This window comes from Manis javanica, chromosome 12, assembly GCF_040802235.1.
Source record: "Manis javanica isolate MJ-LG chromosome 12, MJ_LKY, whole genome shotgun sequence".
Classification (NCBI taxonomy): domain Eukaryota; kingdom Metazoa; phylum Chordata; class Mammalia; order Pholidota; family Manidae; genus Manis; species Manis javanica.
In genome coordinates, this window is record NC_133167.1 from 100,606,985 (window position 1) to 100,624,032 (window position 17,048).

At 36.2% G+C, this 17,048-nt stretch overlaps 1 protein-coding gene and 1 long non-coding RNA gene across 19 annotated transcripts in view; one reads left to right on the top strand and one right to left on the bottom strand.

The window, feature by feature from the left end:
- The window catches only part of SORBS2 (sorbin and SH3 domain containing 2), a 187,913-nt gene that overhangs the window by 163,734 nt on the left and 7,131 nt on the right, over positions 1-17,048 (top strand). For 10 of the 18 annotated variants that reach the window (XM_073219132.1, XM_073219133.1, XM_073219135.1 and 7 more), the window contains 5 exons: positions 1,424-1,627; positions 5,479-6,255; positions 7,867-8,061; positions 11,723-11,830; positions 16,330-16,379. In XM_073219132.1, coding sequence (XP_073075233.1) covers positions 1,424-1,627; positions 5,479-6,255; positions 7,867-8,061; positions 11,723-11,830; positions 16,330-16,379 — 1,334 coding nt within the window. The remainder of the gene's footprint in view (positions 1-1,423; positions 1,628-5,478; positions 6,256-7,866; positions 8,062-11,722; positions 11,831-16,329; positions 16,380-17,048) is intronic. The other 8 variants (XM_073219145.1, XM_036996807.2, XM_036996811.2 and 5 more) reach the window with 1 other exon arrangement.
- Positions 1-17,048, bottom strand: part of LOC140845236 (uncharacterized) — a 46,668-nt gene that overhangs the window by 9,632 nt on the left and 19,988 nt on the right. The window lies entirely within an intron of this gene.

Genomic DNA, 17,048 nt, shown 5'->3' on the forward strand with positions numbered 1-17,048 from the left:
AGTGAGTCACTGTCACCTAACACCCTTGAAGCCTTCCAGATGAAATTTCCTGTGGGGCACAAAGCTTCTCAGAGATACTTTAAAATACATATATGCACTGGATTTGTGATGGGAGGATATAGGCGATCCTGACAAAGGGGATTCTGTGCAAATATTGCCACTGTACACAGTTGAAAATGATTAAATGAACTATTTTCATTGTTCACTAAGCAATCACATGCATCTGTTTGAAGTAGCAGCATGTCTGCATACAACACGGACTACATAGTAACATGCAGCTTGGTTCTAGAACCTCTCATGCCTGCTGGTGAAATAGAACTTATAACTGCACCAACAGCCTAGTGACAGCAGTGTATTACAGAGAAAATCAGTGTTATTTTAAGATGAGGGAGACTAACTTTTCTTCTGTATGTTGTGCTCAATGGTGGTGGGACAGGCTATATAAGCCATTCAGCATTTTGACAAAAAGAAAATTTTCACCTTGAGTGCCACATGGAGGAGGTACTCTTCTGAAGTTCCAGCTGTGTGTCACCTCCACGACCCTATCAGGAGCAGCTGCCCAAACTTCCGTAGCACCTGCTCTATGCAGCTGCAGTGATTTGTTGTTCAACCACATCTTCCCTATTCATTTCTGGACTACATGTGGTTTTGAGTTAAAATTTAAACTGGGCTTTGTGGCATTGGCTTGATCACTAGCAGGAATAGTGATGGTAGAAAGTTCTATTATTGCAAAAGCCAGGGGCTCTATAAAAATACTTAATGGCCACTACGGGATGGCTACCAACCAATCAGAATGCATGGTGGTGCTGCTCTGTCCTGATGCAGACCAAGTGGATGTCAGCCCTGACTGCAGCTATGGATTTCTTTGTCCCATCCTCTTAGCTTAATTCTTGGTTACTACTTAGCACTTGTAGATTAAAGAAGAGAAAACAGTGCACCATTCAACTTCATCCCTTCTAGAGGGTGATTTCTACAACCCATTTCAGACACATCATCACAGAGAGCTGAGCTGTACTTTTCTGAAGCTCTTCCTACAAAAGAAGATTCCATGACTCTGTCAGTGATAGGATGATGCCATTGTCATTCAGATGTCACCTGTTAAACTATTCTGCTTTTTGCAATAACATATACAAGTCATTTCACATGGTACCAGTATGAACATGTGTAAGCCTACTCACATTAACCAACCATCCTTAGGGAAGATTCTGCTATGAATGGATGATTAAATTGCACACATGTTCATAATCTGTAATTTGGGGGGCATCTCTGAGACTTGCATTCTCTTGACTAAAAAAAAAAAGTAAAGCAAAACTGGAGATAAAACTTTTCCAAATGGAAAACCTGTTTATCAGAAAACTGACAACCATATTTTGTATGTTATCACATCTCTACTTACAGTGCATTTTCTTAATATTCATTACAGGGAGATAGAGTTATTCTTCTTAAAAGAGTTGATCAAAATTGGTATGAAGGTAAAATCCCCGGAACCAACAGACAAGGCATCTTCCCTGTTTCCTATGTAGAAGTTGTCAAGAAGAATACAAGCAAAGGTGCTGAGGATTACCCAGACCCTCCAATACCCCACAGTTACTCTAGTGATAGAATCCACAGCTTCAGTTCCAACAAGGTAAGAAGACCTTCTAGCATATTAGAATAATACCTGGGAGCTTGGAATAAGATAATCAATATGTGATTTTAGGATTTTAGACTAGGACATTATACTCACTGCAAAGCAGAAGAAACATATATTATGTTTCTAAGTGCCACATCAAGGCAATATCATTTAATTTTTCTTATGAGTGCTGGCATAAGGTTTAATGCTTGATTTTGATCATTTCATTTTCAAGTTAAAATACTGGAAGAGAAAACATTAGAATCATAAAATCCTATATATGTCTGTACATACACATACATATACATATCTGCTTTTTGAAGCTCAGCTTTTTCTGAAGCATTTTTTTTTCTAAACTTTGATTTGTAAATATGCTTTATGTGGAGTATATGTATGTGCATCTATAGACAGATGATCTATAGAAAAGGTAGACAGATTCCTCAAATGGTTTATTTCAACAACAAATGGTAATTATGTTGATGAAATCCTATAAAAGTCTCAGGGTTTTATAATAAAGAAAGAGAGATGGAGTATAATTTTTTAACTGTAGGTCAGTTTATTAGGCTAAAAGAAAGTGTCATTGGTTATTATAAGCAATTTTATTTTATTAGTGAATTTTATTAGTTTTAGGACAATTACAAGCCAGTTCTACCATCTCACTTGAGCTAGTAGCTCAAAATAATTATCTTTCTCAACAGGTAGTCTGAAAGAGACTTTACTCCCTAAACTCATTAATTAGAAAGGTTATTCTACTTTCTTTACTCACAATGTGAATTTTTTCTTAATTTTCTATTGAATTTTAATATATTATGTTCTTTTTATGGATGGTAGTTAGGGGTTTTTCTCTTTTTCATTAACTTCCAAGTACAAAACTAAATTACCAAGAAACTACTTCCAAAATATATTATAAGTACTTCTAAATTTTTTTAAATGTTAAGTTGCATAGATTAAAAATTATTCTAATTGGGATCGAGGCTGAAACATGGAAAAATAAACTATCTAGAGCTAGCAAAATAATCAACATACCAGACCTTATTAAAATGTGGAGTCATTTCATGTTTCACTGTGAGATCATTACAAGATAGTATCCCCAGTGACCTAAACTACTCCTTGAAAATGAGTCTTAGAAGGATTTTACTTAAGTAAATGATCTAAGACTCTACTACCTTAAGAGAACCATTTTTTTTTAAAAGGCCTAGGCTGGGAATTTTATTTATTCTACTCTTCTTTGAAGACTGGGTTTTAGTTCCAGGGTATTTGAAAGAGTATACTTTATCATTGGATAAGGCAGTAATTTGTCACTATCCAATTTTGTTTGATTGGTGATAAAGTTTTACAGAATCCTCTTTAGTATATTTACTTCACTACCAGACCTTAGCACTTAAAGATTAACATCCTTACTTCAGTAGTTTCTACTAATAAAAAGAATCTTCATCCATATATGTCTCATTTAACATTCAGTCGTTTTAAAAGAACTACCAGATTTCCAAGTGACAGTACCTTCAAATGAAATTGTATAAGAAAGAGGAAGCATCTATCTACAAAGGATTATTGAAGAAATGCTTCCATAAGGTTCTAATAAATATTGGCAACATAATATTTTATTTAGATCATAATGCTTTCATCTTTGTTGTGAATGTGATTTAAATGTATTTTCAGTTTCCTAAGTTTTTTCTTAGAATACCAGATATTACATTTTATAAACACAGAAGTGTACACATTTCACTAATAACTAGTGTTTTATTCTCACTGCTGGGGAAAAATATGTCAGTTTATGTCCATAATTTGAAAAAAAGGATTATAATGTACTTCTAAACCATGACATCCAAAGTGCACTAAATATATAGCTTATTTTCTAACTGCTATTTGCAAATAGAGAAAGGATCTGATTAAGTGATTTATGAATCACTTTGACACACTCAAATCACACTTCTTGACATACTATTTTTACTTTAGGGGAGATACAAAAGCAAGTTGATATTATATCTGGTATTTCTGCTTTGAGTATAGTGGAATACAATTCCAATACTTATGGAAGAAAAGATAATTATATGGTTTTTGTTTTATAGGTGTATTTTTGAGATATGGGGATCTTGGGATACTTGATTTGACTCACAGTAGAAGCAAGTCCACTGTGAAGCTGCGTCCTTTGAACCTGTTAGTGTGTGTATTGGGCACTCTGGTGGCCAGAGCACTGGAGGAGCAGCAGGCAGTCATGACAGTCACGGGATTTAAAGATCTTTCTTCCCATTCACATACTATCCATGTCCATGAGAGAAAGTGAAAGTGAAAATAATCTTGAATTATTATGTTTCACAGACTTTTCACATCTGTTACCGTGTTGTATAAGGAAAAGCATAAAATAGAACCCTAGCCAATAATGGGAACTTCCCTAGCCTATCAAATGAGACTTAGGTAATTTCTATCTTACTAAAAACTGAACATATAGTGGACTTGCGAAGAGTGTCTATCCAGTCACAGCCCACACGTATAGGATCACTTTATATGGGCACTTAGCAGCCATTAGTCCTGAATCTTCTGTTAGGATGCTCACATGAGTTTTAGGACATTTTTGTCTCATTTCTTCCACCCCATGGTGACATGACATCATTATTTCCTTTAAAAAAAAAACAACAGCAGTGAAATAAATTCCATTAATTCCTGATTCCTATTATAGGACAGAGAATTGAAAATTAAGCAGGGGCCGCACTGTGCAGAGATGTACACGAAGGCCCTGGGACCACAGGACTGAGTACAGTCTCACCCGAACGGTCAGCTGGAAAGTGCACCCCTACAATCTCTCTTTAAGATTTCTTTTCTTTCCAAACCCAAATTATTCACCTGGAGAGAAGCAAGTACGATGTCATCCACAGCCTCTCTCAAGGCCTCCATATATGTAGCATGTACTATTCTTTCTAGTCCAGCAATGATAGATAAATGTATTAGAATGTTACAAGGCAGCACGTCTAGAACCACTTTTAATGAATTCACATTAAAATTTGGTTTTGTTTAATATAACCAAAGTACAGCATGTAATATTAAGATACATAGGAGTATATTTTTACTTAAGGAGATTAAGCTTCATAAACTATACTTAGACAGGTTTACATGAAATGTCAACCTGTGAGAGAGAATGGGGGCCTAGCAGAAGTTCACCTCCATTAACATCTTATGCTTCTGTTCTATGTAAATGTTTACTTCGGGTATTTTAAAACTTTCAAGTATTAAGATCAGTAATGCAAGTAACATAAGTTCCGTTTTGCTCTGATCATGGGTTTCTGTTCATGAAAAATATTTTTCAGAACTTATTTATTTAGAAATGTGTTCATATATAATGATATAAAGTTATTTTGTGCCATATGTTACAATCACCTTGCAAACGTAACTGAGAAAATTATTAAGTTCAAAAGATTTGGCATTACTACAGAAAGAAAGAACACTATAAACAAAATCAGGGAATCAAAAAAGGTTTGATTGTTGGTTTTCATTCTACATTAATATTAGTTCAGAATCATTTACATTTATAGTACTAAGTCAGTATCTAGAAACATAGTTTTAAAAAGGTAGTCTACTAAATCAACTTTCTTAAGGTTTCCCTGTCTACCATAATCTGTCAGTTTTATCATGTCATACAACATTTAACATCCCTTCCAAATACAAGCAGACTTTCATTTCTCAGAAAACATTCTAATTAACAGGCTAATGACTTTATGTAAATTCAGCAAGAAATCTTCAAATCTAGACCATAGCATAAAATATTTTTTATATCCACCACCATCCTTTTCCTGCATTTCTGTCTCTGTTTTGATACATCTTTATTATTGTTGGTTTATCTTTTTAACTTCATCACCCTGCTCATTTCTAAGTTGGCTTCCAGTGAACCAGCCCCTCCTCCCATGCACAAAGCTTCACCTGGCCCAGATAAAGCAGCTCCACAGGGCCTCGCCCAGGGGTGGCTGTCTGCGACAGCCAAGTGTCCGCCGGCCAACACTTTGGTCCCATCACCACCTCCTTTTCTGGACAACTTCTTGGACGAATTAGAGAAGCTTAGTGCTTTAACATTAGCAGCTGACCTGGCCAAACCAAATATCCTGGAGGAGATCACCCTTGAAATTAAGGAGGAACCCTCTATTCTCCTCCCACTGCCTCCAGCATCTGTACCTGCCAAACCACCTTCCTCTCTGCCTCCTGTGCCCGACTCCGGTGTGACCTCACCTGCAGTCCAGCCTTCTGAGACAATGCCACTTCAGGATCCCAGAAAGACAGCTCCAAAAAAGTTTGCAGATTTCACAAAAATGAGAAGGGGCTTTGCACACCTTGAAAAAGTACCTGAAGTCCTAGGTGATAAGCTTGTGGCCTCTACACACACTGATGTGGGTCCCTTGCCCAAAAACCTCCCTGTGATTGGAGAGGAAGATGAGGAACTCTATGAGGAGTTTGTGTCAGGAATCCGAAGAGGACCAGAATCTCAAAAACCAGATACCTTGTGGTATGGCCATGATGGCACAGAAGTGACACCATGCCTGCACATTGAAGAGGAGGAAGCGGAGAGGAAACCTGACTGTTTAAAATACCTGGTAGCCTCCCCCACAGATGCTAGAGCCCCTACGGAAAACAGCACTGCAGCAAAAACCAGTAATGAGGTATTTTAATTTTGCCTAATTACTGAAGAACTAACCAATCTTACTACAATCAGCCAGTGCAGTTAATCATATTAAGACATTGCCTTAAAAGAAACACAAGCACTGTATAATTCTGGGGTGGAGGGGCGTAGGGAACACCAAATATTAATATGATGATGTAAATATATAATTCCATTAATGATTTATGACTATAAATTCATATTTAAATGATCTTAATAGTTCATATAGTCTCCCTCATTTTCCAATAGCTAATAGTTGAGCTCTTACTAAGTGTTAGACACTATTTTAAGAACTCTGCACCTTTACTTTTCCAAGTCCAAAGAAATGAGTTATATTATTATCCTTACTGTAGAGATGAGGAAATTGATACACAGAGATTAGTCCAATTCCAGGATGAGAAAATTATACACCATACATTGATGTAATGGCAGTTTGCAAAAGAGAAACAAGGAAAACATAAGAAAAATAGTACTCCAATCTAAAGAGGTCATTTTCTTTCCGTCAGTGAGCACTTAAGACTACTGCTTCACATTACACAGAACCCTGGGCAATGATTTTCATCAACGAAGAGGAAAAATACCCTAAATCTTTAGTTTGTAAACTTTCCTTTTTAAAACCTAAACCCAAACTTGACCTCTCAAATACTTAATCTGTGATTTAAAAAGCAAATGGGATTACTGGCAAATACTGAAATTATGAAACAAAAGGATTGATTCATGCTATGTTACTAGGCAAGTCACCTTCAACCACGGATGCTCTACTGAAAAATCTTACAAAATGACACTAATTTTTAACCCCCATAGCTTTCTATTAAGATCTTACCAATAAAAAACAGAGGCACTTGGCCCATACTGCAGGGTCATGAGGACCCTGGACACCCGCAAACCTTGAGGTTAGGCTAGTTCCCCAACCAGAAGAGAAAATGTCACCTGAGCAAAGACCCCAGACCATGCCTGCACTGGTGTAAACCCGCTACCTAGAAACAGGTCACTCATACCGAAGTCAAACTTTTTAAGTGAATTATTTAAAAAAACGAATTTCCCCTTCAATGTAATCAATTGCAGGGCATAATTATACCTGGGGCTTGGTTCCCAGGAGCCTGTTGCAGGCAATACCCGAAGCGTGTGGTCAGGGAGTGAGTTTCACAGCCAATTCTCGCCACGCACACGCACGCGCACACACGCAGGCACGCACGTAGGCACGCACGCAGGCGCGCACGCAGGCACGCACGGGGAGGTCTTACTAACAGACTATACAGACTGACCTGCGTTACAGGCAAGCTAAAATCATTGCAGGGTTTTGGAGGTGCTTTTCTTTCCTGTTTATAAGGCGCCGTCATATAAATCTATTATAAAATTGTAGGATACGGGGCTTCTTATCGCCCACCAACCGCATCAGAAAAATTAAACTAGTCATACCCATTGGCAATTTTGAATCGAATTCAAAAGAAAAAAGTTAGTGCTTTTTAAGCAAGGGCTTGGCCCAAATGCCACTCTGCAGGGTATTTGGTAACCTTAAAATTATTTATGTTTTGGGGATAGTCTCTATAGACCGTGTAACCGCATTCTGGACACTAGCATGATCACATCTTGTCTTTTCTTAATATTTAAGCTGCCTTCATTTTCTCCGGGAGAACGAACATCTACACCTTTCCCCAGCTCTCTGCTTTCCTCCCCTCCCTTTCATTCTCCCTTGGCTTCTGTCTCAGACACGGTCTCGACACTTTCTCAGCCTACCCAGCCCTACTCACCTCCTCTCCTCCCTAAATACTCTTATCAACAGGAGGTAAATTCACCAAAATTAAAGGTAACTGCATCTTGAGTGTGGTTTATTGCATGTCTTTAAAAGGACTTAATTAGATGTATGTATATAGATTTGTGCCATCTTACAAGATCTAAAAAGTCTTGTTTACTGGTTGCTAACTTTTAACATCATCAGCATGGCCTCTATCCAAAAATTTAAAAGATTCATTCTCATAGCAGCTATATGCAAATTGAGGAGAAAAACTTAAATATATATATAAGACTAAAAAGTAATCATTAGTTGTTTTTTTTTTAGTTGAAGATCAGCAGGAGAACCATCCCATTCAAAGGTGTCAGCTTTGTGTCGGTCAACCTCTGTTACTTAGTAGGCTCACCGCCTCCCATGTTTTGCACCCATCAGCAGGTTCAGCAGAGCCAGAGGGCAGGATGACCTTTGGCACTGACTGAGACTTGTACTTCCACAAAAATAAATTAATGACAACTCAGAAACAACGCTTTGTTTTGTAGCAGTTAACAAAGCATCCATCTCAGACTTGTTTGCTGGCAGCTCTGCTGGTATTTAACTCTCCCCTAAGGATAACATTTTAGAAGATTTTTTAACAAAATTGATGACTGGTCTTGGAAAAAGACTTAATGACAATCATAGCTTAAAATCAATCCATCACAGAAAAGTTTTGCTCCTATGATCAGAATGACCCTGAAATCATTTTCCGTTAGACAAACAGTGATAGACTTGAAGTAATAACTCAGCCTCACATTCAATCTTCTGGTCTTGATATGAGATAAGTGAAAACACGAAGGCTTTGGTAGAGTCAAGTTTCTGTACTAGGAAGCCCCAACACCTGAGAAATGCCATTTGCATCATCTTCCAAACCTCAATCTCCAAATCCATCCACCTGTGTGAATTCATCTTATATAGGATAAGAATTTTTTAATAAATGGAATACTTTAAACTCATTACTCTTTGCCCTTTGAGATAAGATCTTAGCTGGCAGGAAATTAGGGAATTTTTAAAGTAATAGTACTTTAGATAATATCTAAGACTAAGAATTTGCTTTTATTCCCCCTTTCTGTGGTTTTCTTTTTAAAGCCAAAGTATTTCTTCCTTGCTTTCCTCTACTTGTTCTTCAGCCTTTAAACTTAGTTGCTAAGTGGGAAAGTAACTCTAGAATTGGAGTTCTCTAATTTAGAGAGATGAAGAACTCATCAATATAGTATCAATGACAAAACCAGTATTTAAATGGGTTTATTCTCCCGCGAGAATAAAGCTCATCTCATACATGCATTAGGCTTCAGTTGCTTGCAGAATGATATGAGAGAATAAACATATGCTCAACTATGTTTTAAAATAAGACTTTACTAACTACATTAAAGAATTAACTCCAGAAAATGAAGTTGTTTTTTTCTCTATTTTATATCACATGTGAGAGCAAAGGTTAAATTTTAATCCCCCATTGAGTTTTTTGGAAACCTTATAAATCTGTTTCTCTGTTCGTAGAAAGAATATAAGTTGACTGAAATTATTTGTCCTTGTAAATATACATACAAACTGAACAATTACAAATTTTAGACCATTATTATAGAGTAACTCCACATCTGACTCAGAAACAAACTGCTGATTTGAGTTCTTTAAGACTTCTATTTCTTCCATTTCAAGAAGTAGAAGTTATGCTCCTTTCAAAGAAAGAAAGTAAACTATCATTAAAAGCAAAGAGAAAATAAAAAATTAATATTTTAACAAGCAAATAGGCATAGTATAGGATGCATGAAATCATTACAGCATTTTTATCAACCCTGATCAACCATTGTTTTACTTAACCCATTTAAATTAATGCAATTTTATTCTTATGAAGTATTCTCTGAGACATTGTAAGTCTATGTACAATCCATAGTATTCAATAGATGTAAAAATTATCCCCACTTTATAGGTGACAGAAGACTGAAATATATATATAAACTATGAGTTTGATAGGTAAGTTAGAATCCAACATTTCTCATGTTTTGAGCATCTTTGAAAAAAATAATGACTTTTCCTATAAAAAGTATTATAATCCTCAGCTCTTCTGTAACTGAGATTCCAATTCCATCTAAGAGAATATTTTGTAAGAGGCTTATAGCATGTGGATTCAAATTGTGATGGAAACTGTTTAAGAAAAGATAGACCCTTTCTTGCATTTCTTCCAAAAAACTCAGTTATTGGCGTCCCAAAAGGATGTCTCCATCAGAAGGTGATCCCCTAGAACACTTTCCAACATGAAATCAAGCCCCTGATTCTTCCTAATATTCTAATGATCCTTCCAGCTGTTTATCCACATCATTCCAACAGCTAAATGCTTTTTTCTCTGGGAGCATTGATGTTTATAGAACTTTGATGTTTACAGAACTGTATCAGTCAAGTTTGGGGCAACTACAGTGCCAATAATGCAAAATAATTATAGATTAAGCAAGGTAGAAGTATATTTCTCTTACACATAAATATAGGGCATCCAGTATGGTATGTGGCTCCACAGTATTCAAAGAACCTAGCAGATTCCATTTTATTGGCAATCCCCATCATCAATAACAAGCTTCCACTGCATGGTCTAAAGTAGCTGCACCAGCTCCAGCAGCCCTTTCCTCATTCCAGCCAGCAGGAAGGAGAAAAGAAAAGGGGAGCTTATGCCTTTTCCCATGATAGCCACTTCCCGGAAATTTCACATCTGTCAGAATTTATAGCACGGGCACATCTAGCTACAAGGAAGATTGTAGACTTTATTCAGAATGGCCATGTGCCCTTCTAACATCCAGGATTCTGTGACTGAGGACAGATGAAGAAGAGAATGGATACTAGAGAATATCAAGCATTTCCTGCCACAACCCTTAAAGAAAAATGCCTTATGTATTTCATCCCCAGAAACTGGAGATTTCAGGACAAACATTATTAATTACTATGAAAATTTTCCTAAGTGAGAGTTGAGCAAACAACGTACTTTGATTTAAAAGTCCTTTAGTCCTGCTAAACCTCTCACAAGCCAAATCATATTCCAGATGGTATATTGCCAGATCTTTTCCACTACTGAAAGAAAATAAAGCATACTCTCATAAAAGATTAGCCTATCACTGTCACATTTAAAATTTTACTTTAAAAGAATACCAAAATAGTCACAAGGTGCTTTGACTTAGCACAATATTCACTTTTTAAATATATTTCACCATCTTCCCCAGAAAATCCCTACTTTCTTACGTGTTTGGTTAAGAAGTTTGCCCCCAACAACTGATTGACACTATCTATGAAATGTGATGGACATTAAGCAGAATTTCCCTCTACCTTACCTTGCATCTATTCAAATAGGCACAAAGAAAACAGGTCAGATCTGAGGGAGGCTTGAACCCAATAATTAAGCAATCTATTAAAGATGCAGAATTTCTCGTATGTGTTCTTAGCCATCTATATTGCAGTCAAACATTTTCTCTATGCCAACTTCCCTCTAAGTCTTTCTCTGCTATGCCTGTGAGTTCTGTATTGAAGCAGCAACCGATGCCTGCGGAGTGAAAACTATGGGGGGCCATATGGAAGAGCTGTCTGCAGAAATGAACCCTCTTGCTCTGCTGTTATCCGAGAGTTTGGCATGCTATGTGTGCATGTAAAAAACAGAACAGGGAAGCTCCTCCTGAAGGCCGGATAATGAAGATGAGAACTAACTAACTTCTTATGGCTTTTCCAGGCTGATTTAAAAAGCGACCTATTTGTCTTGGGTAAGCCTCCACGTAGTCCAGTGATGTCTAGGAGATCCTGCGGCTCGCCTGTCAGAGGGCTCAGCGGTTCCCACAGGGTAGGGTCAGAACCACCGCCTTGAGCCAGGCACTCTGGCCACCGCCCTCCGTAGGCTGGCTCTTCCTTCGTTGTTGTTGCTGTGTTTTGCTAGTAAAGTAGGGCTATAGGTACCCTTGAGTTGAAGTGACCCGATGACGATGAGCTATGAAACCAAATCAACATGAAAATCCTAAGTCTCTGGGTAATGTACTTCCCTTGTGTATGCGTGTAAGTTTTCCAAAGTCCAAAAAGACATGACCAAATTCTCCACTGTACAAATAGGTGTATTGTATATTGTCTTCTGCAAGCTTCTATGTTCTCTGTAAATCGCTTCTTTCTAGTCACTGTGTTTAGTGCAAAGAACAAAGCTGTTGCCGATCACATACTGAACTCACACACTTTGGTGGTGTTTGCTTTTGTTTTGTTCCATTTATTTGGATTTTTTTAAAAATCCATAATCTTTTTTTGCAAAATATCTCATTGCTTTGGTGTTGTGTGCTACATTCACTCCATGACCCTTTCCCATCCAATGCTGCTGCTCTGGATTCTAGCTACTCCCAGACTCTTGACAGCTTTGATTGAACTTAAAGGTCAAATTACTTTTCCCTTTAACTACTTAGTTCTGTAACATTGGCAGCACTTTCATATGAATGGGTTCTAAAAGTTACTATGGATTCTGAGGAAGACAGCCAAGACTTCAGAATTTCTGTCTCTGCAGAAGTCAGTTCTTAACATCATTTCTATTTTGGTGGACCCTGGTTTAACCTTACCTGGTCTATTAAGTGACTATGGTTCTTACAGATCTTAAGGGTTTAATTGAAAAGACTTCCTTTTCCACTGTTTAAAAACATGGATATTTCTCTGTGTCTTTGCCATTTTTTTGTGCTTTTTGCTTTTCATAGTAAGACCTTATTTTGTTTCTGAGGCAGATATTTGTGTTGCCATAGAGAAAGAGGAATGTTGATCCAAAGAGATTCTTAGACTTCACAAAGGGCCTTGCAGATCCAAAATAAAATGAAAGCTTTTCCACAATTCATATGGCCCAGCCATAAATTTCCCATGGGTCAATAAGATGATAGCTTTGGAACACTTTAAGATTTTTTTCTTTGCCAGATTTTTACATTATTTACTTACATGTTATTTTATATGGGTTTATGTGGAACATAAATATTCTCTGTTCTTTAGATTTATGCAAAGTTGTGTTTTACTTTTATAATTTAAGAAGGAAAAGTAAGCCTACAGACATAAACATGGTACCGCTATTAGGAGAAGGTTTTCTAATTCTGGTTGGCAAGTACTAGAACTAACATTTTCTGAAAAGAAAATTGACTTAAGAACTCTAGAACTGCTTAAAACTCTTTCAGATACTTTTCCACATTACAATTTAAAGTAATAGTTAATCTTATTTAAAAATTACCTAATACAAAAAAAAAATTACCCAGTAAAAGATACAGCTAATCTTCCAGAGGTACCTCTACAGAAGCACAGACAAGGAGATGGGTTTGTGTTTGAGACAGACTGCGTGTCTCACCATCTGCACTAGGGAAGTATGTATTTAACCGATACCAGAGATTCTAGGATATTTCAATCCCAGTTTCCTTATGAACAGTGGTTTGTGGTTGGTTCTGGCTTTGAAAATTAGCATATGTTTAAAATCTGGCTCATTTTGTATCCACTTTTGACAATTTTAGCTACACACAAACAGGGGGAAAAAATGATTGTTACATTGCCAAGGGAGAAGTTAAATGTTTAGGATTCCATGAAAACAGCATGATGCTTCACTGGATTTTCTAATTTTTATTGTACTCTTAAGACTCATCAAGAAAATACAAGCATGATTTAATTCTCACTCAAAATTTCTAGCACAGTGACTGTTGTTTGGCAACTGAAAACCCATCTTTTAAATTCACAGTTCATGTGAGACTTTCTGAATATTACAAATGTATATTGTTCTATATTTAACCTAAAACTGCTAAGAAATTATGAGTAATGGAAATGCCTGAGCAGACTGTTAAAATAGAGATGAACACAGACCAAAATTCTGGTGACAAAGGAGTGATTCTTTCTCAAAAATTCAAACATGGGTAGGTAAGAACATGGTCAGAAAAATGCATGGATATCAAATCCACCTGGTTCTGTGTGCTGGAAAATACCCTTTCAAAATGTATCCAGGCTGAAGGAACTTGAAGGAAAGGCATGAACAACTTTTTGTTGCTGCCACCACTCACCATTAGGTGGCGATAGAGTGCAAGTATATTCCAGATCTTGTTTGCCCACCTTTACTAAGCCCTGAATGCCAGCCACAACGCAAAACATTACTCAACTTAAAAATGTTAGAATGATTTAAATATGTGGAAATAGCCACACCATTTTTAGAGTACCATATAGTATCTTTTACAAAACATTTTCTCTTAAGATAAAAACCAATGATTTTTTCCCATTTATAACCTTGCTATGCAGTATACATGGTATTATGACTGTTTTTGTGTGAGAATAGTAGCTATCTTGGTGTGTGATTTGAAAATGGCATTTAAAATTCTTTTAAGTTACATTTATATATATAGGTTTGGGGTTTTCTTTGCTATTTTCACAAGTTCTTTTAGCATTATGTGGCTTGGACATATATTCTTTAACCAGAAATGTTACTCCTGGAAATACATTCTAAGGCATAGTTGAAAAAAAGAAAGTAGTTCTTTGTATAAGAACGTTTACATCATTTTTATTTATATTAGGGGACAAAAAAGCTAGACTAATCTTCAAAAAAATATATAAATATATATATGTAAGGGACTTATTGTGTAGTGATTTAAAATGAAAAAGAATACTGGAAAATTATTAAAAAATAATTGATATATGCAATCTTATTTCTGCATAAAAGTTATATATATATATATAATTGGATGAGAACTTGAAGAGATATAATAGGATATAGGCTTATGAATGTATTTACCTCTTCATTTATTTAAATTGACTTAATAGGTTGAATTAAATTATCTTAAAGGTGGCTAGAAAATGGTTTGGTTTTAACCATTCTTAAAATAGTATATTTTATAATTTTAGTAATTATATTAGATACACTGTGAGTCATTTTATATTGATTTATGGGAGTAAGTATTATTCTGTTAAATCATACATGTATCCAATGATTTTTATCCATTCTTTAGTCTTAAGTTTATGTACTCTATACATAGACTGTTGCATGAAATTTTAAGAGTACTGTTAGTAAACACTTCCAATTAATAAATTTAAAGCCTAAAGTTTTAGTAATGTAAGCACCTATTCTTCTTAAGCCAGATAGACAGCTTAGGTGTGAAGGGAGAAGATAAACAATTTAGAAAAGGAGCAGTTTATAGACTCAGGGACTGAAAGGAACCCCAGAGTTCTCCATCCATTCTTGGGTGGGTAGGGTTGCTATGGATGATTTGCAAGGGAAAATTCCCAGCCTATCAGCAATCCACTCATAACTCTGGGATCCGGGAATTGGCCCTGATGTATAAGAGCATGGATCTAATAAATGGTTCAGTAGTCACAAGGGGTCACTTGTGTAACTGGCTCACAAGCTCTGACTTATCTCATTTCACCATGTAACCATCATTTAGAAGAGAATGCTTTTGAAATGTGTTGTGAATGAACTGTAATGCTTTTCCCCCTACAAGGTAACATTTACAAAGTATAAACTATGTTAAGTTTACATAGTCAACAAACATGCTAGCTTTCATTCATTGCAATATTTATGGGGTATATGGGATGCTAAGGCTTGTCATTTCCAATATTATAAGTATCTATTACAGATACTGGTCTTGATGCTTAGTTTAAAAAGAAAAGAAACTCTTTTGAGAGTTCAGTGCACTGGGAATTTCTACCAATATTTCTCTTCTAAGGTAAAATGTTACATGTTACCTGGATATTGTTTGTTACATTCTATTTAAAGTTCTCTGTTTTCTCTTTTTTAAAAATGCATGTTTTCTCCACATTGAGAACAGAGAGTGTTAATTCAAATGTAGCATGGGATGTCTGCCTATTGATATTTTCATCTGTTCTGTATGTGAAAATAATGTCTGTGAAGGAAAAGTATACTAGAATGAATGTGGATACTTCGCTGTTAGATTAAATGTGGTTTATTTTCTGCTTGCTTGAGAAAATGCTGAAGAGTAAGGTTGTATGAAGGTGTCCAGACTTCTCATTCCAGTGGTTTAGTGTGTCTGTTCTTGTCATATTCCTGGTCTTTGAAAAATCAATGGGACTAAACCCTGACTTTTCCTTAAAACTTGAGCAGTCTAGATTGTAGATGTGTTTAAACCATTTGAACCTTGGTTATTCTGATTTAATTTAAAGCACGCTTCAAAATACCTTAATTATTAATCCTGCAGAAACCCTTCATTTGGTTTTTTTCCTTCCTCTTGGTTTTTTACAACAGGAAATATTAAATGTCAAGAAAAGTACCATGCCATTACCCAAATTATCTTTTAATTAGTACCAGTTTAAACATTGATTACATTGAAAATCATTTCATTTCAGCCACAGCGTCCTGTGTTTACTCATGAAAACATTCAAGGTGGGGGGGAACCGTAAGTATTCTTCTTATCTTCTAAATTCACAACTAACCTTGCCCCCCAAAATGGACAAGTGATACACCAAAACAGAGGATGGTACAACTTTGCAAGTGAAAGAGATACAAATACTAATGTAAGATCTAGATTCAGAGAAATTGCAATAGTTTCCATCTTCCTTCACGAAGAGAAGCTTATTTTAAAAAGAAGCCATGATTTTTGTGAAAAAGACTTTGATTTACACACTTCCTTATGAAGGGAAACCTTACAATGATTCCTAAGACTCATGAACTCGTCTTGCTCTTTGTTCTATCCACCATGTAGATTCTAGTCACTACAACTCAAAGACACATTCTTTTTACACATATTTGGAGACCAGGAAAGTGTAAAAGTAGGCCTACAGTGATAAGGAATATATTTCCAAAGGTACATTCTTAGAAGGGTATTTGGAAATGGCAATATTAAATACTCACTATCATTCAGTTAAATGCCTTTTCACACTTTCAGATTCCCTCTCCTTTCTGATACATAAGCCAAATCAGCCTGAAAGTACTACATTCTGTCTTTAAAATTCTTTCTGTGTGTGTCTTTTTCTGCTCCATTTTGCCCATGAGAAATGTACAGTTATCCTCTTCCTACTGGCTACTCCCCCCTCTGTGAGTCAGGAGCTGGACCCCTGGGAAGAAG